This window comes from Nipponia nippon, unplaced genomic scaffold (genome assembly GCF_047370975.1).
Source record: "Nipponia nippon isolate SJK-2023a ecotype South Korea unplaced genomic scaffold, ASM4737097v1 scaffold_3, whole genome shotgun sequence".
In the NCBI taxonomy this organism is placed as follows: domain Eukaryota; kingdom Metazoa; phylum Chordata; class Aves; order Pelecaniformes; family Threskiornithidae; genus Nipponia; species Nipponia nippon.
Window position 1 is genome coordinate 59935283 of NW_028262347.1, and position 24443 is coordinate 59959725.

At 39.9% G+C, this 24443-nt stretch overlaps 1 protein-coding gene across 4 annotated transcripts in view; it reads left to right on the forward strand.

The window, feature by feature from the left end:
• Nucleotides 1-24443, forward strand: part of LARGE1 (LARGE xylosyl- and glucuronyltransferase 1) — a 296062-nt gene that overhangs the window by 202991 nt on the left and 68628 nt on the right. For all 4 annotated transcript variants that reach the window (XM_087766202.1, XM_087766205.1, XM_087766203.1 and 1 more), the window contains one exon: nt 21728-21832. In XM_087766202.1, the coding sequence (XP_087622328.1) occupies nt 21728-21832 (105 nt within the window). The remainder of the gene's footprint in view (nt 1-21727; nt 21833-24443) is intronic.

A 24443-nucleotide genomic window follows, 5' to 3' on the forward strand; every position in this document is an offset into this window, starting at 1 on the left:
ATTCCCTACATCAGCAGTAGGGTAAACACAGGTCCCTCCTGAATCAATCAATTTCCCATGTCTTAAGTTTAGTGGGAGGATTGCTGACATGCAGATTGGGATGTTATTTTGCCACTTGTTTTGCCAGCCATGAGCCTGAAGGGAATATGTTGCAGGTGAGAGAACAACCTTCAGGAGTACCTAGCAAACATCTACAATTTAAATTTTATGACCTTATTTAGTGAAGTACTTAATCATAGGCTGAAGTGTAAAAGCTCATGAGTAGTCTCATTGACTTCAGCAAGATTGAAAATGATGATACACTGAGATACAGCATTGAGTTAGGGCTGATAACGTCTGAGCCTGTCCCGGCTAATAGATTCACGGCCAAGTGTTGCTCTCCACCAGCATCCCCTTTTATCCCCCTCATTGAACAGGATCTGCCAAATGTGGTCTTTCCAAGTGCAGAGGAGACGATGTGATGTACTAACATCCTGTTAGCCCTTTGATGCTGAAGTTTAAGCTGAAGTTTAAGATCACTGAGTTTAGCATTGCGAAAAAGATGGAGCAGTCAGCAAAATGTCACAGGTGACCGTGATGAACTGCTGCTCCCCACTGGCATATGCTGTGGCAGATGATGCATACCTGAGGCTACAGAGCTCAATGATCCCTAGAAAAAAAAAGCTCTTGCCCACAACTCATAAATTCTTAACACTAAAATAGTTTTGTAACTAAACTTCAGCAGGTTAAAAGTGTTTGTAGCAAGAGAGTGAAGCTAACTGGAAACCTCCAGCTTCTGTAGAAACCGAGTTTTAATCTGGCATCTTTTGCCCAATTTCTGAGCTTTCGAGTGTCATAAACTGTTAGTATAATAATTTTTATCATTTTTTTAATGAATTTTATGAGTATGTCACCTCTGTGTCCATCTGAACATGCACCTATCAATTTGCCTGTCACCCATTTACCCATTTGTGTCATGTAAAAGATGTGAGCTTTGTCATCCATTTATTCATCTTCCTTGGAATGTTCATGAATTATTCTGGCCATTTAATGCATCCTAGCGCTGCATTCTGTGGGTATCTGTTCTTGGTAGCAATAAATCTGTCAGTTTAATTGCTTTCTCTTGGGCCTCAAACTTTTTCTCATTAAGTCGATGTGCAATCATCTTATATTATTAAGGATACTAGGGTGGAGAAGTTGTTACTGGTTCTCTTTGAGTTCTTTTATTTAATAAAATGAACTATCTAAATAATAATCCCTCCCCACTGTTTCCTAAATGGTATGACTTCCTGTTAGGCACATGGGAGCTTCAGCCTGTTTGCTTTTTAATTAAAAGTTAGTTTTCAGCTACCTCTTTCATCATCAGAATTTTCTGTCACCTTGAAATGAAGGCTCTGGCATTGTCTTTTAAATTATTGAGCGCTGGCTGACTGGGGGAGTTCAGTTTAGAGTATACATTAATCTTCTTAACTACTCTCATCAAACTGACTGTCCAGCCTGCTATGGTGTCAGTACTCCTGTTTGCTGTCCCTCCTTTGTTTGTCTACCCACCAATACATATAAAACATGAATATAATCTTTCTGCATGCTTGCTAATTACTGAATTATATATTCTTTGTGTCCTGACATGTTACAAAACATTTCACAAGGTCGTGTCTGACATGAATAAGTTTGCCACTTGGTTAGCAGAACTTGGAGTTGAAAGCAGCATTGCTGGGAAGTTACTTCAGACCCTCCAGGAAAACATTATAAATCTGTCCTTTTTTTTTTTTTCCCTTTCAAATTCTCTGATTTGCAAAAGATCTAAAAAATTAATCCTTTAAGCAGAGCTGAACCAATTTGCAATCTTAACAACTATTTAGACTTCTGTTGAAACAAGAAAAAAGGTTAGTGATTTATGCACATTAATGTTGTCAGCGTATTGGCAAACTTCGTTGCTTGTGAAATAAGTTGTTAAAAATCCATAGCAGGGTTGGGAACAAGAAGAGCAGTTCCACCGGGTGGAACAGCAGGGATCTCGGCTCTGCTTCCCTGCTCTGCTGCAGCTGTGCAGGGACATCTTACTGCCTCTGCAGTCCTGGGTCCCCTCTGTGGCAGGCGAAACTCTCATTTCCTTTCTCCTTCCCATTGTGCGTCTTGCTTGGTCATTAGAAGTTGTGTATTTGTACAGCACCTAGCACTGTGGAGCACTGGATAAGCTACCCCTGTACAAAGAAATTGTCCATAGGAATAAATATTTTCCACATTGAGCCCTTTTTACACTGGGAATTCACAGTTCCTTCTGATTTATCTCACGTTTAGTCTCAGTGGAATGATTGTGCAAGATTTACTGTGAATACGTGAAGTTATAGGTGTCTGGTTTCATTGTGGTTTCTCAGATGCTATTGCACTCCTGAATGATAACTATCAGACACTTCAGAGGGCAGATAATGTCTTCTGTGAATTTTAACATTTAGTGCCACGCATGATTCTGGTACTTTCTTCTCGCAGAGTTTCTTCCCATGAAAGCATCAAATTAGATGTACTCTCACAGTGATCAAGCAGCAATTTACACATCCTGCTATGCCATCCTGGTATCATTTAAAAAGTAGTGGTTGGATCCCTTTGCATTTGGGAAAGTTGTTAGTTTTAATTTAGCTTGTTCTTCTAAGGAACTAAACTTGGGCTGCTTTGGGTTAGAATTCATGAAGCCCAATTTCCCAAATGGCAAAGACTCTCCTACACAGCCGCGTGCTCTATGGAGCGTGCCTTGGCCAGAGGATGGCTTGCCAGCAATCCTGTTCTCGGTCTGACAGCTTTCCTCACCAACTTGCCCAGAATGGGAAAGTGGGAGGTTGTTAATCAGCAGCTAAGCCAGCAGCCGGTGTTTTTATGAGAAAATATATGAAAAATGCTTCATTATTCTGTAGTATAGATTTAGCGAGCCAAATTCTGATCTGCTACAAGTTGGAATGGCTCTGTTGGATATAAAAGGAGTCATACCTGCTTACCGTATCTCTATATTGACTCCTTTGAATCATAGAATCATAGAATGCTTTGGGATGGAAGGGACCTTTAAAGGTCATCTAGTCCATCCCTCTGCAATTGGCAGGGATATCTTCAACTAGATGTGTCAATGTGTGTAAATGGAGGGTCTTCATTCCCTGTTACGCTGTCTCACACCACTGAATCCATTTTATCAGGAAAGGAACCACAGCAGCTGACATCTAAGACCACCCTGTTGAATATATTTTATTCAACTGCCCTTCAAAGCCAGCAGTGCTGTGTTTTGAGGGCTTGATGGTGCTGGTGTTCACTGGAGCAGCCTTGACAGATAGCATCCAAGGACACAGGTGCCTGTGCAGCAGAACACATCAAATTTTAATCCAGACCCAGATGCATGCGATACAGTTTCGTTGCCCAGGTATGGTCTACAGTACAAATTGAAGTTGATAAATGGAAATAAACCTGAGGAAAGAGCAAATTCCTTGTGCAAAGGGACAAGGACCAGAGATTTTGTAGTGTCAAATCTAGACCAAACTTAATGATCAAAGCTGCTGCAATGAGTCTATGAAGTGGCATATTCTACAGAACAGTCTACTATAAACAAAATAGAAAACCATTGAACTAAATTATATACTGAACTAAGTCCAAAGTTATGAATCAAATGAGTCAGTCTTCAAAAAAGTGATAGACATATTCTAAAAATCTCCGTTACCCACAATAACCTTAAAAACTTTTTCACAAGCCTCTGTGGTTGTCAGCTCCCAAGCAAATTTAACTGAACCATTTTGGACTTTTTTCTTAGACTCTGTCTTCCCTTAATTACTGATTAGCCTAACCAAAGCAAGTATATATAAAGGAAGGTTGGGGTTTTTCTCCCCTTTCCAGTCAAATATGACCCACTTACCAGTCTCATTCAGGAGTATATCTCAATTTGTCACCATGGAAATCATTTGAAGTCACAAATGTGAGATTGTAGAATCAGTTAATATGTCAGGCAGGTAGACCCAGACTAATTACAAAGGAGAAAAATTAAATTTAACACACACATTTATTGACAGTAAGTAATGATGGGAAAGGAAATTAAGCAGCAGCTCATGATTGTTAAGTGGTCCAGAAGAAATACATCAGACTTCTTATGAAAGCTGCTGTAGGTGTTTAAATCACTTTTGGATGATACTGTGGAAACATTTTAATATGTGCAGTATCATATACCTTATAGCTTACTTCAGACCTGTACTCTGTAATCCTTACATAAAATACAGTTCTTTTCCATTAGCAGTTCCATATGCTTATTTCTGGGGTTTTTTCCCTGCATTGGTACATGATACAGTTGCAAGCATATTTATCGTGTTATTTTCTCTCTCGTCCACAGTGACTTACTGGTAGAGTATATCCAGAAGTTATTAGAATTATTAAAAGAAGCTGCTTTCTTTGTTATACTGTTCAGGAGTGTTCACCTGGCTTCTGCTACGTGTGCACATGTGCATGTGTATAGTTGTGTGATCCAAAGCTCACTGAAATTACTGAATGTTAGGTCACAGTTTTTATTGCATGTATATCCACACAGACTTTCCATTTAATGACTATTCACATAGAACATTTGTTACCTGTTTTTGCTATTCTTGAGAACAAAGAATACATATGCTGTTTCACAAACAGTAGAGTTGAGAAGAAATAATAATAATAAAAATTTATAATATTTGTTTTCTCTACCTTTCTTTCTTTTCCCCTTCAGAAAATTATTTATTTTACCTTCCATACAGCAGAGGGAATAATAAAGTTTAACCGGAGGTAGGTTTTCCCTCTTAGCTGTCATTTAAAGGGACTCTGACAAGGTTTGTTAGACCTAAAAATCAGTTCACAGTACTTTGTTATTTGATGCATCTGTAGTGATTTTGTACAAATTATTATTGTTTCTACTTTTTGTTACGGCTGGAAATTAAAAGAAAAAGCCCAAAAGGATTGATTTGCTTTCTGCAATAAGAAGTAGACATCCAGTATGAAAAATGGCAACACCTTTATCTTCTGAAGGGAGACGTTAAGGATTTACATTAATAACCAACTCCATTCTTCCCCACTGGGTTTTCTTCCAGCCAAGATACTAGTCCAAATAACAAGAAATAGCTTGAAGTCCTTCCATCCTAGTTGACAGTGGCTAGAGAATTAAGTCCAAATCCTTGCATTTTATCCACCAACTAGATTATTTCATTCAATTCTGCAGCCAAATGGAGGCAAACCAAGCTCAGATGTTCATTTCTCAGAACAGTTTGCTAAATGTGACTTCAAAAAATATTTTCATGGAAGCAAAGAAGTTTCTCTCTGCCCCAGCTCAGCCACGACTTCAGATGTTCTTCAGTACAGTCCATAAAACACTAGGTACACCCCTCTCGGTTCTCCTGTCCTAGGCTAGCTGTGTCCAACAGATGCTGATGCCAATAAGAGTGGCAGAGGATGTTTCAGACCTACCAACCTTAACTGAGCAACTCTATCCACAGTGTTAGTTCTCCCTTCTGGTACTGCAGAAAATAAATCTCAGGAGGAAGAGCTATGTCTTAAATTTGGTTTTTTCCCCTTTTGTTGTTCTCAGGGGTCAAAAACTCCTTTGTTCTACACATGCTGCTTCTTTTCTTAAATAGCAAGCCTTTCCTTACTTCCCACTATTGTTTGTGTAAAACAAAAAATTGACAATCCCTTTTCCCTCTCAGAGTCCGCTAGCAGACTGCTAATGTTTAGTAAGAGCTCACTGAAGTGACTGTCGACTTTACATTAAGGAGAATTCCTGTGTCTAAACCACTCAGACCACAGAGGGACATTACCTTTCTGGTCTGGAAGCTGTCCTTGTTCCAGTAACGCATTTGCATAACATTGCAATCATCTTGGCTGGGGGAGAAGAGCATGCAAGGAGATAACTTTCAAGGTACGTCGATTTATCCTAACGCTCTTGCCAGTGAGTCACTGCTGTTTTGATCATTTTGTTTTTTGAACTACAGACTCAATAATAGATTGTAAGAAGCAAACAAAGGGAAATTTTTTTCTCTCTTGCAGCAATTTAAAAAATAATTTTCATGTTTCATCTACACAAAGATGATTTAATTAAATACTTTAATCCTGACCACAAATAATTTATGTAGTGGTTCAGTGAGAGAAGCCCAGCATTGTCTTGTCATAGAGCATTTACTTAATCCTGTCATACCTGCTTGATAATTACTCCCTCAGATCTGTCCTTGCATTAGCTACAAAATTAGCTTAGAGGACTTGGAGACAGAGAGGAGGGGAAAAATCCTTCAAATTAGTTAATAATTTATGATTGCTGTTGAGTCAGCCCTCATTCAGTCTTTCTGAGGGGTGAACCTTCCCATCTGTCGTGAAATGAAATAACATTAGTACTTTTCAGTTTCTAGAGCCGATCAGAATCTGATAATGATATATAGAAGATCTTTTCTCCACCTCCAAAACAGATAATGATCTCTTTTTAATGCCTTTGTGTCTTAAGTCACATCTTACATAAATTTTCCTTTCCTTCAGTGCATGCATACTCACACATTTCTCTTCTTGCAGCATTGATCTTATAAGCTTAAATGGGAAATTGTTTATTTTCCTTTCATGGAAAGGCAGAAGCTGAGTTCCTCTTCATGTGGCGGTAACAAATGAAAGGCTGTCCCAGAATATGATCTATGCCTTGGAGTTTGTTTCCTCATGCAATTAATGGGCTGAGCCTAAGTGACAGAAAAAGAGCTTTAAATTCAGTCAGAAGGTCACATCTTATTCCAGAAGGAAAGAAACTGGCATTTTACATGTTGTAGAGGGAGTGTTGTGTTCTTTTACTCTTTTTTTTGTTTGTTTTGAGTATGTATGTACCATTGAAAATGATCCCTACATTTCTTATGCCAATTTACAAAGCACTGTTGACAATCCGTATTTTACAGCATTGAACACAGAGAGAAAATCATACAAATAGAAATAAAACAATCTTGTGAAAAAGAAGTTCATTTCTGAAAACCCTTAGGGCATGATAGGGAACAAGTGTAGGTCCAGACTAAAAATAGCACTAATGAAGTGGGGAGTTAAGAAATGCCCCACGGGGATGCTTAAGTCACTGTAATAGAAGGAGACTGGAACTGGATGGACTAAAATAAGAGTTAATTAGGGTGCATTGGAAAAAAAATCTGTGCACAGATGATTTCACAAGTTATTCAGAGCCACCTACATTATCTTTGCTTTGTGAAGAGTAAATCCTAGGCAGGTCTGTCTGTTTGGGACTACACAGTTGGATTTTATGAGTGAGTGCAATATTTGTGCACCTTCAGGAAAGAATCCCACAGAAAGAAGATCAGTTTTGCCTTTTAAAAGGGCAGAGGTGGATGCTAAAGTGAGATACTGAAGGGAGACTTCCATAAATGTACCAGGTTATAGAATCTGTCCTCAGTGCTAACAAAGGATTTACTTTTTCTAGATATTAGAACAGATTAACTGTAAATGTCCCATTTACTGGATGCTTTTGGAGGCATAAACTCATGTCCTGACAATTTTGCTTGGAGTGATTTAAGAAATTATTGCCATCATCTCTTCATTACTTTTCCATGAGCTTCATTAACAGATTTTATGAGGACTCATTGTCCCTCTCACTCTCCATACAGCCGTTACAGAGGGCCAGTGAAGAGGGCTGCAGCTAATCCAGATGGCTGTACACTGAGATGAACTAGGTAGGCAGTAACTCCTGCTATTGGGTGAGAATTTCTGAAATTAGTGTGCTTGCTTCTACAGCATTTATGTGACTGAGGTCTGATTAATTCTCGCAGTGTTAAATCCAATGGAAGCCAAGATGTCATCACTAGATTTAAGGGGGTCTTACTGATCTTCCCAATACGCAGCCAAAATTGTCACCTCACCTACATCACCCTTTTTTTGACTTACTGCCTTTCTTATCTGCAAATGCATATTAATTTGTTGCTATTTTTCAGTACTTGAAAGACAATCCATTTTCAATTTGCTAAAGTATTAAATGTGTTTCTATTGTAATTTGTGTTTATTATGGTGCTTAATAGATCTGCAGCATGACTGACAAAAAGGTGACTTCAGTTTCCACTACATGGAACTGCCAGCCGAAAAAGGGTCTGTCTTGTGATCATCTGGTGGATGAGGGATTTCTTTTTTTTTCTCCCCGAGGAAGACAGAGTGAAGCCCTTTGTTTTGTAATACCTTTTTTTACGCAAAAGAGGCTTATCATAGAGATAGGTTGCAGACAATTTTATCTTATTCATCTCGTACGTTTGTTCCCTTTTTAAGAGCAAGTACAGCGTGTCATCTAACGTCTGTGGTTATGAGGGAGTGAGTTAGCCAAGTCCATTTTACAGCTTTCAATTTTTATATTGTTTTCCATCTTGTCCCTGGACAGGTGAAGAGGAAAATAAGTAAAGGGAAATTTACTCATATTTGACTTGCTGTTCTTAGCCTTTTGATTACAGAATTCATTGAGATGCAAGATAGATTCAAAGCTCATAACAGTGTTTTACTGCTTCATAAAAGAAATGTTGCTTACATTTCATGCATTAGTAGAGATTAAGGGGATTAACTGATACCATAACTTCCTGCCCTTTGCATGCTTTCCTGCAGTGGTTGCACAGCTGGCTTACTGCATTTTGATGTCCTCAGAATTCTTAATACTTTCATGCCTCTCTTTCATTTTATTGTGGAAGTATGGTTTATCTTGTCTAGGCATTTTCAGTATTTGAGCTGATCATTTTGATTCCTCTCTTCAGTATTTTTGAAGGAAAGCTTGCACCCTAAACCTTGCTATAAAAATCACTAAAAAAAATGCAGTTAAATTTGGCTCAGATTAACAAAGGGACACTGTTGTTTAGATTTAAATCTAGGTAGAGTTTATACGCATAACTAACAAAGCAGTTCACAAAAGTTTTTCCGAGCTACTGATAGGCACCTGGCTTTTAACCACAATACTCAGGCACTTCGAGTTCTGCTGCTGTGCCTGCCTACAGATGCTGTCATTTTGGTCAAGCCAGACAACTGCCAGCTATTTTCAGCCTAAATCCATTTTGCATCTTGACTCTCCTGTACCTAACCTTTCAGAAGGTCCAAACAAATTGACCTCATTACAGGGGAAGAGTACGAAGGAGAGTTCGTGGGGTGCTAGTGCTACGTTTTACATACTAATGTAGGGGAAGGAGTACACGGCCAGAAAAGAGAGGGCCTGCTTGCAGGTTTTTCTTTACCCTGTGAGGGTTTGAACCAACTTCTATTGCTTAAAAAAAGTATCTGTAACATCTGGCTGCAGGCAGCTTCTTGGTAAGGCCATGCTGCTGTGCACCAGGAATGCAAAATTAATGAGCTAGAAAGGGACGGAGAATAAGCAGGCATGATCATAACCCAGTCATTCACTGAAGAGGATACTTCTCTAAGAGGGAATGTTCTGGACTTTCTTCCAGAAACTTTTTGCATTTTCCTCCTCTAGTTCTTTCCAAAGAGAGCAACATTTGGGGTGTTTTCTCTCACCAACACTGTTTCAGTATTCTCTTAGCCTCTAGTAGGTGGATTTGGGAACAGGCAGGTTGTTCTGGGGCGATTTTTGAGCTCCCATACAGATGTGTGTTTCCTTCTTTCTGGTGTTTGGCTTTTCCATACATTTATTTCTGTGGCTAAAAGAAACTCTTGAGCTCTCCTTTGCCTCTCAGTTGGTGCAATCACTTGTAACTATTGAGTGTCAGTAAACACACTTCCAAGGTTTCTCTGATGATACTTGCTACTGAGGCTAAAGAGAACAGGCAAAATTGAATAGATGTATGTATGTCCTCTCTGTTTTGTAAGCACAGTGCAGAATATTTCCTTAAAACTGGATGCCAGAAAGTTTAGTAGTTCGTAGACTTCTCTCTTCCTGTAGCAGAAAACAGCAGTCAACAAAAAAGTTAAATCCTAGGCTAACAGAGCTTACCTCAAAGCACCTGTGTGAGAAGTTTGAGCGATGCTTTTTCACAGATGCGGATGACATGTGAGGCAGGCTGCAGCCTGACCAGGTGAAAAGCCCTTCAGATCTCAGGAAGAGAGCCAAAGAGACTTTTCTAAACATTAGGACTGGTAGACTTTTGCACTCTTTTTGCTTTTTACCCATATAATGTCAACATTATCCAGAGAGCAAACTCCCAGTAATGAAGTCTGGGTCTCTCCCCATCTGTCTCACTAAATGCCACTTGGAACAAGCGCCTTTTCATTTGACAATAAAATCAATGAATGAAATATTAGAGGCTTGAACGATATGATGTGCAGAATACATTATGGGAGTTGTTGTGTTTCAGTGGACAGCAAGTCTTGCCCTTTCTTCCCGTTATCATCAACGTATCTACTTAATGAAACTGGCACCTTCTGCTAGTCTCTCACCTCTTTGCCTTTAGACTTTAACTCTTTCGTAACATTTTAAAGTCTCTCTGGCTGAGGGCTGTGTAATAAAATTCTGCACTCTCTGTGTACTATTGGGCTCAGATTTTTCATCTGTCTCAATTAAAGCCAGACCTGCACTAACTAAATAATTAAACAACAGAGAGAAGGAGCTTAAGCTGATTTTCATAACACTTGTTTATATCCCTTTACTCAGCTGAGACAGCCTTCTTTCTCTTTGCTCTGAGGTTCTCTTTAGAACAACAGGAATCACTCAATGCTAAGCTAATAAACAGGAAAAAAAAGGAAATGTCAGTGCTGAGGTGAACTTCAGTTAAACGCTCTAAAACCCCTGGAACTATCCACAAAGATTGATCTGCAAAAGACTGAAGAATGTTTTTTTTTTCCTTCTTGCTTTTTCCAAGCTTTACTGGATTCTTTGTCAGGAGTATTAACCACTTCACTGTCATGCTAGCAAAATGTATTATACATGCAGTAAACAGCTGGAAACTGGTAAAGTAAACAGTAATTAATGCTTACTAGCAATCCATGAGACATACCATAATACCCAGCCTTGGAGCTCAAGGTACTGCGTGAGTGGCGGCTTCATAATTTTATCTTTGTGCCAGTCTTGACTCTGTAGTATTGGACAGGGTTATTACATGCTCACAAAACTGAGTCAATGCTATATATGATTTCAAGTTGAGTTTACGAGTAGACGCATTTTCAGCAAGAGAACATCTCAACCACTTTGCCGTGTAAATCCAGATGTCTCCAGGGTACAGGTTAAAAGACAGAGAAGGACATAGTGAAAGAATGGTTGTGTTCAAATTTAAGAGCAATTCTCTGCACGTTTATTAGATATTTGCAGTGCTCCATCTCTTGCTGACAAAATAACTTGCAACACTGTGTCAGGATAAAATTTTCCATTCTGTTCTTCAGGTTGTTCGTTTCTTCTTATATGCACATCCGCTATTTAGCCTGACTGCAGTGTCATGCCCTACTTAGAGAGGCTGAAGCTCAACAAAGAGGTGACCCATCTGTGATTACACAGCCGGTCAACATTAGAATGAGGAACAGATCCTGAGACTCTTGAGCTCATCACTGAAGCATGAGGCTTCTGGTACAGCCACTGTTTTGTCATATCAGGCAGAAGCATCTCTTATTCTGTAGTCTCAAAATGCAAAACAGCAGGTTGTTGTTTGATATCAGAGATCTATCATATTTCCCGATACAGGACTAATTGTGCTTAGTCATTAGATGTGAACAAATGTTTGCTGTGTTACCTTACCATCTGATACTCCTGATGTATAAATAATTCTTAGCTGTAGTGTTTGTGAGCGCTAACCTGTCTTGAAGCCCATAATTAAAAGGATAAGGTGAGCTGTTTACACAAACCAATTGTCAGTATAGTTAGTGCCATTAATAGCATCAGCAAGAAATGCTAAACAGGTAGAAGCATCTTACTGCAATCTGTGTCTACTGAAGAGATGACTCCTGAATTTTCATCCTGAAAAATTTGCATAGGCTAGTAAAGCCACATAGCCAAAGGGAAGTGCAGAGCTTGTTTATTTTTTTAACAGAACTGAACCCAACAAAGGGGAAAAATAATGTCAACATAGTTGTATTTCAACACCACGTACAATAACTTGGCAACCTTTTTCACATTAAGTGGGTGACTACAGCCCTTTTCTACTAAATACGGCACTGGTTTTTTTTCTGGTTTGGTTTGGGTTTTTTTACTTGTCACCAGAAAACCAATCCTTTTCATTTTGTTCATCTTGTTTTTTTTCTGCCACTGCTTCTACATTCTGGGACTTCTCTGATGCTCAGAGAAAGTACTTATGATACATACCTACTGATTCCTTGCTTACAAACGATCCTGGTGTGTCCATCGATTTAGAAGATTTGTTCCTTTTAAATAAAAAGGAAGGGGGTTTAATATCTTACTGTTTATATACGATAACTGCCAAAAAGGATATGAAGTAGGAAGCTGTACACAGTTTCCATGAACAGTCTCCGGAATATTAGAAATCTCTTACCCTCTGTCTCTAATTCATTGCTAATACACAAGTTTACTATTCCAACAACCTCAAACACCAATTACTGAAACCTGATGAAGTGTAGTGAAGCAGCAGTGTTATCCTCATTTTATAAAACGAAGGTGAGGAACGAACAGCCAGCTGCTAACCTCTGTTACCGCAGTGTGAATCTGAGTTAAGTTTGTTCAGTTAATGGAGGCAGCTTAAGGTTTACATCGCTACAGCTGAAATGAGCAGTTGCCTGAACGTTGAGAGGAAAGTAAAGAGAAATGCCCAGAATTTCAAGGGATGTACCCAAAGTAAATCTATGGCAGAGCAGAACATAGCATTCAGGGATGTGGCGAGAAGAACTCAGCCATCAGTGGATCCAGTAAGCTGACAGCTGCTCAAAAGACTGGCTGAGTGGGAATTTCTAAATGATTACTGGCAGTGACAGTTTAGGCACTAGGCTACTAAAAAGGACAGTGTCTCTCCGTATCTAAGAGCAGTGCTCTGGGTCTCACAAGTCCTAGCACCTGTTCACAGAACACCACTCGCCTCCCCGGTGACCTTGGAAATGTCATACCATCGCCACGTGCCTCAGTTTCTCCTGCTGTAAGGAGGTCTGTCCTTTCCTTCGTAAAGTGCTACTAATGAGAGGCGTTGCATAAGAGTTAGATTATTGATTACGCATTGCAGCCTGATGCTCAGTTCCCCATTACTGAGATGCATTTTACAGATGGGGTTTGTGCCAGCAAAAATGTGCATATCAGGACCTTAACCCCTTTATAAAATCAATACTGTTATGACAGGCAGAGTCACGGTGCATGGGCAGTTACTTTCATGCTCTTCACACGGCCCTCCAAGACAGTTTTATTGCATTATCTTTGGCAGCAAAAAAAGAGGGCATTTTTTGTTCAATGATCACGTATTCCGGCATAGCACAAATTCAAGCCCTGGCTTTGATAGCTTGTATGTTCCTGAAGCACTGAGCATAGTCATTTAAAAATATCTTTTCTCTCAGACCAGTGCCTGGATATTAGAACTAGTGATTGGAATTCACTGTGTTCACAAGGACATTTTGCTGCTTTCAGAGCAAGAAGTTTTCGATTTTGTAAGAGTGTGGGTTTTTATATTGAATAAATTAAAAATTAAAAAGGAGACCACGATGAGGAAAAAGGGGCACACAATCTTTAAGCAGCCATTGGTGTGAATGAAAAAGTGAGGTTTGTAGTCAGAGCAATGAGTATATCTTGCTGACCTCCTGCAGCCTGGTTAGGAGAGAGTACCTATCGCCTGAGAAAGGGTTCACGTCAAGTCTCCTATTGCTGTTAATTAGATGTCAGTTCTGCTGCTGGGACATGTTGTGCTATGAACAGTGACATAAAAACCGGGGTGAGGAAGGACAGGCTCAGCAGCACGTGAAGCTGGTATGGACATCTCTTCTGGTCTGGCTTACAATTTCACAACTGTTTCAGTGGTCAGGCTCATTCTTCCCCAGACTCCACGCTAGAGCACTTTTCCTGCAATGTGTCGGGCATGTCCTTTCCTGCCAGGCAGAAAACAAACAAAAACTTCTGTGCATGTCCGAATCATAAAATCTTTGACTTCTTAAGTTGCTGGCAACACAGGAGCCTTGTTGTCGTGGGCGCACGAAGCCTTGCCATTGTCACAGAAAACCTCAAAAAGTTTTGTTCCAAAGTGAAAGCTTTTTTCTACATTTACTCTCTTGTGCTCCGCTGCTGAGAATCCATTTCTCTGAAATTCTGCAGATGAAAGTGCTGCAGACATTAATGATAGATTTGCTAGCTTTGCTGTAGTTTGCTGGACTCCGCACTGTCCTCTTCGTTTTCTAACAAGCTCCTTGGAGGAGAGAAGATGCGTGAAAACCCAATATATTCTCTTCTTTTGATTGATTTCATTCTTTCATCTTTCCTTACGAAGATGAATCACAGATTTAACTCTTTACCCCAACCTTTCTCAATCCAATTCTGTATACTTCATCCTCTTGATCACCTTTTGTGTATGATGGTGCCTTTTGAATCCTCCCTCCTGCCACCTACAAAACACTTGTCATGTTTCTTTCTGTACAGCCTCTCTCTGAGTTACTCTTCTTCTCTGGCCCAAGTTGCTGTAACTTCTTTTGCCCTGGCCACATCACCACCTCTGAGTACATCCAGAAGTCAGCTGATACCATTGCTTTAGATCCTTGTACCAGCATTGCTAGTGTCTTCCTTTCTTCCTTTCACTACCTCCTTTCTCCTTCACTGAGTCAGCCTGGCCCATCTTGTCTTTCCCTGCCCTTGATGTACTGTGTCTACCTCTGCTTCACTTATCTACCCTCCTTTATTATCATGTGTTGACTGCCTGTCTCCTTTCTTCCTTTCCTGGCACCAGTGTGCTATCCAATGTGATGCTCCATGGAGCCATCCTCTCCTCTCCTGAGAGAGTCCTGCAGTACCTTCGGTGAGCTACTCTTTGGCCTCCTTCTCATCCAAGTTCCTCCTTAATAACTGTCCATGCATTTTCTCTCTGTGAGCAATTAGTCCACGAAGGACTAACGGCTGTTGGGAAACAGCAACATATTTGATGCAAATGAGATATCAAATAAAAATTTAAACTTGTGTAGGAGGCATTTTTCCCTGAAACTTGATTTTTCCACATGTAAAAGGTAAGTTCTTCACAGTAGAGACTGCCTTTTCCTATACTTGCCTATATACACAAACACACATGCACACACATATCAGTATATATTTATGCATGTATGTATGTGTGTGTATATACGTATACACATGTTTATGTGTGCATGCACATATAATGCTTATACCTGTTACGCGTATGCACAACGGTGAAATAAATGCACGGTAGAGGTTAAAGCATTCAATTCTGTTGAACATAGGGTATCCTGCACTGTATAGGCATATAAGAAAATGGCATCCTGTGTTTCTGAGGACAGGCAGGCTTGTGTTACAGTGCACACACAAGATTTCACATGCATATTTTACACTGGATTCATGGTAAAATTTCTAAAAACTTTCCAGAGGGAAGTGCTGAGAATTTTTGTGCTAGAAATATATTTTCAGAGGTAACTCAGGGCATTTGTTTGCATGAGAAGACAGAGTCTTTTTTTAGGGATGAGAGAGGACATGGCAATAGAAGAGGAGTGAGTTTGGGAGCAGGAAGAAACATGAATTGATATAGACAGTGCAAGAATTGCACAGGGCATCAATAGTGAGGATGAAAAGCTTGAACTTGACAGTGATCTGAAGAGATGGATGAGAGATGTGGCAGGAGAAGTGAAAGATTTTAGAAGCCACATATTTTCTATGAACTCGTGGAAGATCAGGGACTGGAAGGCCATAGAGAAGGGTTCAGTCACTCAGGCAAGACTTAACATGAGTACAACACATTCAGCTGGTATCAATCAGCGTAAGTACACTGATTTCATTGAAGTCATGCAGATGTATACCAGCTAAGGTTGTGGCCTCACACATTTCAGAGAGGAAGGGTGTCTTATGCAGGTGTTTGAAAGATAAAGAAAACAGGAGAAGGGGAGAGGAGGGAAAGAACATTAATGAAAGATTTTAGCTCCAAGTTGTGCAGAAAATAATCCAGCTTCATTGTACCACTATAGATTCTGCTAGTCCTGACTATGTTCATTAGACTCGGACCTGGGCAATTTAGAAATGTTTCAGCATTCAGAATATGTACCTTTTCCCCTCTTCCCTCCTGTCACCTTTTTATTCTCTATTTCTGTGTCCCGTTTTGGGAGCAGAACTCTGCAGTTCTCCTGATTCCTGCCAAGCTTGAATCTTAAATTCTTCTTGAGTCCTTCTCCTGTTCTTTCAGCTTACACTGAAGACGTGCATTGCTTTGGCAGTACTTGGCTGTGGCTCCAGCATTCGTGTCTGTATTAAATTCCTAATGATCTAAACCATGGCTGTTAAAGTAGTTAGAAGTAGCAAGACAGAGTTCTGCTCTGTTCTCCTTTAATAACCTCCACAGTGTAGAAATTGCTTGCTTCTTATGTTTTTAAAGGCTGAAAAATACTTTGCACTTTTTTTTTTGCTTTGGAGGCCCATACCAAATACAACTAAACCTTGCGAATGTAACAACCAGGAGAGCTGTGCTGAAACTGATCTCTCCTGTGATATCAGCTCACCCTTTGGCCACAGGTGATCAAAAGGTGGCACCCCACCCCACCCTTTGCCACCCCTCTAACATGCCTTTTTGTTTTCCCTTTCCGGAAATAGCCTGATGTCCTGAGGACCACAGAAAGTGCAACTCACCCAAAATATTTGATGTGGGCCCATTGCTCTTACTGTGATTGCAGTGGAGTCATGTGAAAGCCCCTGTAGTCTCTAAGACAAAAAAAAAAAAAAAAGTTTCCACTAAAGAAGATCTTGAAAGTAGTTGTAATAACTATAATTTTTTGCTACTGTTATTATTGTTTGCAATAGCAAAATACCAAAGACTCTAGAGAAGACAGAATTCTCTCAAACTTGGAAAAAATCAGGGCAGAATGGGAAAATATTGTTCACAGGCACCAAGATTGTACTGGGCACCAAATGAAACTAGCAGATACCAGACTCAGCAGAAATAAAAGCTGATGCTTCCTCAGATGTGTCATGTGTCACAAGTCACTGGAAGCCAGAGGACCACTATTAAGAAGCACCACCGTACATCTGCCCTGTTGTGCTCCATTACTGCACAGCTGCTGCTCCCTGCTGCTGGAGACACAGCACTGTGCTGGATGGAGCTTCAGCCTGGCCACATGCAGCTGCTGTTATGCTTTCAGTACAAACTAGCACACAGTTATTACCTCAGAGTGCTTACACTTGCAATATGTGAGACAGACAAAATGGGAGAGGCGTAAAAAGTTATTGTTATCCCCATATCCCCATTTTTATTAAGGGAGAATCAAGCAAGAGGCTGTTATGTGACCTGCCCAGTGTCACCCAAGAAATCATTATCTGAGCTAGGAGCTGAGATGAGATCTGGAGTCCCCTTCAAATGCCTGAATTAGAGGATCATGCTTTCCCCTCTGTTAGCCATCAGAAATCTGTGAAGTGAAAACAGAATCGAAAGCATTGAGTTGTCAGGCTGAGAAGTATCTGTTTTTCCATGGAAACCTCTTCCCAGCGACAGCTAAGCTTTTGCAAGGAGAGAAGCACTTCTCATCATGCGAGAGCTGTCAGGGAGCAGTAACGTACAAAACGCTGTAGCTGTGCCGCTGCCTTCTGGAGAAGTCTCGTCCCGCAGCCAGGCAGCACACAGCCCCTCTCCCAACAATCCAGCTGTAGTTCTGCCTGCTCGATAATTTTTCACTGTGGTCATGCTGGAATCATAGCCTTGTTTTCTGTTGTCTGGCTGTTAGTGGTGATGTATGAATAAGTAAGAAAGACAGCTTCATTTTCATAAGCTAACTTGTGCCTGGAGTAACAGAGAGTGAGAGGAGTGCACTTAATCATAACTGCAGGGCCAGAGCAGAAAACAAAGACAGAGCTTTTGCTGCTAGTAGTAGTGTTTTATTATAATAACTCTTAGGAAGAAGAAACAGGTGGCTCAAAATTCATTATGGTAGCCACCGTGTTCTCATCTGCTGGAAGATTAACTCACATAACTCTTTTATGCTTCCCTTTTACAAAAGGCCGTGGTGGCAAGGAACTCTAGCTTTCTCCTCAGAAAATCTGAATTCAGATTCCAGTATGATCAAAGGTGACATGAAGCTGGTGAAAGTTTCAGCAGAACTGCATGCACCTTGCAGGGAAGGCATGAAGAGTGGCAAAGGGACGGGTCAGGGCTGATGGACGGTCAGAGAACTGTGGGCAAGGAGAGCGTTCATTGCACCTGCTCGACACCATGCATTGCTTTGGCAGTGCTTCATTTCTAAAACTTCATAATGCATTTGAAAAAGTAAATAACTAAATGAAATAACTGGTAATGCTGAGATACTGGACAGATATTCTCACAATGATTCATTAATAAAACAAAATTTTAGTGAAAGTTTTGAGTGAAACATTTTTAGTTGTTCAAAACTGGAAGGGCAAACCTTATGATTTTATTTTGTTTGAACTTTTAGATGCATAGAATAATATGGTATATATTATGCGTCTGTATTATGTGTCACATTGATACTATTTAAAATGAGGAGGGTTGTACATTTAGATGTGGTTATTTTCATATCTTCAGATAAAAATATTTGGGGATTTTTTTCCCAGAGAATATTTTTAAATTTCTTTTTTCTATACTGATTCAGAATGAAAACGTTCTTTGAAACCATTAATATTTGCTATGCAGCTGAAGTTCTGGTTTCCTGATCAATTCTGCCCTAAGTCAAGATCATAGAGACAATATAAAGGGAAATAAAAATATATTCATCTTTGGCAGAGACAGCAACACTATTCCAGGCCAGAGAAAACAGAAATATAACCAGAGAAGATACAAAACATATCTTCATAACTTTCTCCAAGGTGGCTTGGGAGACAAGCCATCACATCTGCCTAGTAGATTTTTAGACACCAGCAAGAGTTACAACAGCCTGACAAGTTGCATAATGCTCTACGCTAGGACAGTACATGAACATGTGCGCATTCCCAGGCCATTGCAAAAGCAAACTAAAGTGTGTTAGCTAACACATTTTACTTTGTGACAAGCTAAAAGGACATGTACAGGCAGTTCTTCCAGCTCAGTTGATGCACAGTGAGCCACATTATCTGATCCATGTATCTAAGCCCTAAAGCTTACATGATGTTAATTTCTGCCTTCATCCATGTCCCGTATCAAACCTCAAGGAATACTGGTGAGAGCAGGATTTGTTCTGGTGTCTTCAAAAATAAAGGGAAAAAGAGGAGGGAAATGATACAGCTGTAATAAATACATGCGAACATAATTTCCTGAGCTTTTTCAGTTTATCTTAGCATGAGAAATAATAACTGAGAAATAAGTATTTCAGGGGTACATTGTCAGAACTGAGATTTTGGACTCGTAGGTGGGAAAGGAAAACCATTAACAAGCAGCAAGGTTGTTCATTTTTTATTATTCATCAGTTTGAAGGCTGAACTCTGTGGCTTGTTGGGAAATGCATGGGGCTAAAATAATGAAAGCAGATTGATGCTCCATGGTAAGGAGGTTCAGTATCTGCTTCTTGCAAATGGAATTCTAACATTTCTTTTGATGTTAGCAGTACTATCCCGAGAAGGATCTGTGGACTGCTGAGTTGTGAAATGCACTGTTAGAATATGGGCAGGGTCACTCTCTTCCTACCAGCTGTGCCAATCCATTTCAGCCCAGCTGCACCTGCATTTTTTATTGGGTTTTTTTCTCATCCTTTACTAGCCATGGTAGTTTCTTATTTTGATTTATTCTATCTCAACTGTAAGGGAGCGGTTATAAAGACCAGGCAGTCTTCCAGCACAGAATCAACAAATGTTAGTTTAAATTGTGCCCTTCAGCCGTTTTTGGCTAAGTCTTGTTTCAGCCAGTTGAGATCCCTTTCATGTTTCCTCACAATATATGGCTTGTGGCAGCCCATGTGCTGTCTAGTGTGTTCCACGTGTCTCACAGGTTGAGAGATGCTACGATTTGTTTGTATGAAGAAATCATTAGTTGCTTAGGATGTGTCTGTCTCTAACTTGTCATTTCCTTCATTCTCTTGTGCATTGCACTCTGTTAATATTACCAGTTTTCAGTAGCACCAATGGTGTGGTAAATGTGTGGTGATCTTTTATATGATTCTTTCTGCTCTCCCCCAGATTTTCCACCTTCTTAAAAAATGAGTTATGGAATATAATGTGAAAAATTAAAAACATATTATATATAACATATAATGACAAAGGAGAGACATCATTAGAAAACGAGGCCTGGTGAGGACTGGCATGTTGTGATTAGGATAGAGTAGGATGATCCTGAACAGTGGTGTGGAGTGGACTTGGTAATCTCTCAAGGTTATTTCTAGATTGATTTACGTTCACTCCTTGAATGCTTTTGTAATGTTCTGAATTATTTGTTATACGCATTGGCCGCTCACTGCTGCTCAGAGTCTTTGAAACAGCATTCAAGACACATGTGGGGGTACTGACATTCCACTGAATTAGAGATACCACAGGAGAGTATCGCAATCACCTGGCCTATCCTAACATCTTCCTAGCCAATTATAAAATTGAATTAATCACTTCTGTCTTTATGTCTTGCTTCTCAGCCCAATCTTGTCTTGGGCCATACTGAAATTTTAGTAATACAGCTATGGTCCTACATAAGCAACATATAATGATCATTTAATGCTTTCCATGCACTGCTGTGACCATATGCCAGTTTTATGAGCATAGCTGGGATTTGAAAATGTGCCTTCAGAGCATGATGCTTAATTGCTTTCTCAAAAAGTTGCAAAATAATTTCCAATCCCAGGCTTAGTGCCCTCACTGTGTGTGTCCCTCTGTCAAAACGCCATTCCCTTTCCTTTCTTTGACTAGATCCAAATGCAGTTTTTTCTTTCTCTCCATCCTCCATCACTAGAGCATCATTTCAATCACTTCTCTTATTTACATTTTATACAGCGCATTTCGGAACAGATAATTAAGTCCTTATCTATACAAACATTCACTTTTCAGTTGATTTTTAAGCAGTGCAAACCTTCTAGACACATTTGATTTAAAACACGTTTTACTCTAGCTGAAGCCAGCTGCTAATCAATGTAAGCTAAACCAAAATAAGCCCATCTAAAACTGAAATCATAATTTCTATGCAGCATTCCACACAGGCTTATCTAAATGACTTTTAAATTACTCTCTTAAATTAAAACAGTGCAACTTTCTTATGTAGGTAAACTCTTAGAATCCAGTATTTTCCTGAGCAAAAGGGATTTCCTTTGTGACTGAGAAAAAAATCCCTGAAACGAGTTGGGGGGAGCATGGGAGAAGAATAATTCATTATACTGAGCCTTGTTCTTCAATTATATTATCTCCATCAGAGTATGAACAGATCTTCATATTAGATGATCATTTTACCAACACTCACTTCTCACTAGGAGGATTTTCCATCATTGTATTCCAAAGTCAAGCAGCATTCAGATTTGTCTGGGTGATACATTTTTGTCAGCATGACAAAGGTTCCCACAGTGTTTAATTACTCAGACTAGCCAGGGGAGAAGGAAAGAAATGAGCCGTGCTGAGTTTGCTGTGCCAGGCTTGCTGTCTGTTACATAAGCAGGCATCTTCCAAATGCGTGAAAGGAAGGCAGCACCCGAACTTCTGAAGCCTTCTCTTTTCACTGGCTGTCCCTCTCTAGATTTTGTGTTTGTTTTCCATTGATTGACTGTCTTTTGTCTCATGATCGCTTTGCAATTTGCTCATTTCCAGGGCAGCAGGTTCTTGGCTTGGTGGAGAACCAGAGTGATTGGTATTTGGGCAACCTTTGGAAGAATCATCGGCCCTGGCCAGCGCTTGGGAGGGGCTACAACACAGGTAGGCCCTGAGGATTTTCTTTGAATTAATGTTTGCATTGAGCATGCAATCAGTCTCCTGGTATAGAGAGTATGACATGTGGTAACTTGCACCTCCCTTCCTAGCCTACTGCAAAATTTGTCATTGAAAGCAGTAAAAATGATGCAGTGTGATGCATTTTGGAGTTTCTGGTCCCGTGCTACTCTGAGGAGAATATGTTCCTTCTCTAAATGGTCTTAAGAGAGATTGTATGGCATCCTTTGGGACAGACAGAGCTTTTCAGCAGTCTGACACATCCTCAGCACATCTCCTACAAGATTTCTGTCCATGATGAAGCATATGTGGGCCCAGCAAGAGGGAAAGAATAGGAATCAAGGCTCATTTTCTGTAGAGAGGTAAATGGTACCACAAAATGTCAGCCCGATAAAGGTATAACTCCTGCAGGACAGCAACAGGGTCATAATTGTCCTAATAAAATGCAAACTACTGGCCATCAATTTCTGCTGCCGTGAGAAAAGAATAAAGGCACTAGATCAGAGAATTTATTAGGTTACAAGAGACAGGTCTTCCCACTGATTTGTGTTTGGTATGTGAGAAAACATACTAGGTGCATAAAGAACACACACGTACATCTAAATCATTTCGATGCTAGGCTTTGCATCTTGGTGCAGTGAGTTAGGTTCCCTCTCTATTTGTAATAAAAGGGCAGAACAGATGGTGAAGCCTCCATTTAGAAAAGATGAGTCCATTTAAATATCCCTGCACTATCAGGAAGTTATTCACCATAATAGTGGTTTTGCTTCGCAGAAATATATTGGATTGAATTAAACAGACTAACTAGAAAAAGGATTGTACAAGTTGTGGTTGGGTCAGCTGTATTTCTATATTCCTTTGTATATTTGGGGGAATCACGCCAGTTTTTGTGAATTTGTATTTCAGCCTCTGCAAAGCATCTCTGTTCTGTGAAAATGTTCAAAAGAATAGCCTAACAGAACACAGATAGATATGGATACAAGATTTTAGTAAAAGAGTTTTGTTTCTTGGTTCTCCGCTTGCCAGAGCAGAACTGCATATATAAAGGCTTGGGCTGCCTGCTCCTCCCCCCAACCCCCAAAAGCATGAGGCAGAGCTAAGTTTCATGGATTTGTCCTGAAACCTGAAAGCTTATGTGATACACAGCTAAACTTGTCAATGTCAGTTCTGTTCAGTGAAACACCACAAAGCAGTATCTTTTGTTCTGCTGAGAGATGACCACCTTTTATAGTTACTTACTTTCTGCTGCATTTTTGCTTTTTCCTTTCTGCCATTTTAATGCTGGCAGAGAGAAATGTGTCACAACCACATAACATTAGAATAACCCAGAGATGTGTGGTGGGTAGTATCTAAAATGCAATTATGTAAATAAAAAAGCTGTAAAGCTTTAATTTATATTGTCTTAACTTACTGTTCCAAATGTTTTGTAGAGACACCAAATGTCAGTATATCACAAAATTCTTCCACTGAAAGCAAAAATAATTGAATGTCTGCAGTCCTTCACATACATTGCACGTGTTACTCCTTGGTATGTGTTAGTACATACCTACCAGGCCATGCATAATCCCTTTTAGTGTTTTAGATTTTAGTCTGCTCACAATTTCTTTCTTTAGACAACTCACCTGTAGTTATAAAAAACTTTCTTTTTTTAGAAAGAAAACCAGAAGGTAGATAATGAATGGAAGACTGACAAGTGATCATAAGATGTGGAATGATGTTTTTTCAAGTACATGGCACAAGAGGTCACTGAGTGAAACAGTGCAACCTCTGAGAAGTAGCAAATTGTGTTCTTGACAGAATCAGCATAATTTACTATAATTTTCTTAATTGAATTCATTGTTTGCCTTAGTAATCTAGCAGAGATTGAAGGTATAAATCTCTCAAGGAAGATTAAATACCAGGTGAAACTGGAGCTTGTTTGATGTGTTCAGTAAATTAAAATAATTGACACTGAACGCAACACTGTCGCCAAGGAGGATTCAGAAAACTAAAGGCAGGGGGCAGGCAGGAAAGAGAGGCAATAACTCTAAGCAAAACACTCATGAAAGACAGTGGGTCAGGAAAGGGAAGACTCAGAAATTCAGGTGCTTAGACTTGTACTTATGAACAGCAAAAGGGCCCCCAAAACCCTGGAACTTTAATGAACTAAACAAATCTGGATCAGGGGGAAGCTCTCAGGCAGACTTGTCTCTTGCTCTTGGGAGAGTGTTTACTACAGTCCTAGGATACAATCCCAAGAAAATAGATTTTTATGTGAGCCTCTTCAGCCAGACCCAACCCTGGCAGATTTGATGCAGAAGCACCCTTCAAAGTCAAAATTCTTACACTGCTTCTTCCCAATTTCTGAAGCAAATAATTTATCTTTCACTCCTATGTTTCTATGTCTGAGCCACTCTGGACAACATATAGGTTGGGGGAGTCCCAGAAGGCAGTTAGATTAGTGTGTTTGTTCCTTCTCCACTAGCCCTTTAAACCCAGTAAGCATGTGCATTCTCCTATTCCTGTGTGCCCAGGCCAAATCTCTTGACAAGCCAATACAGATTTTAAAGGAAAGATTTTGTTTGGTTGTTTTTCATCCTTCTTCCTCATTTGCACAGGC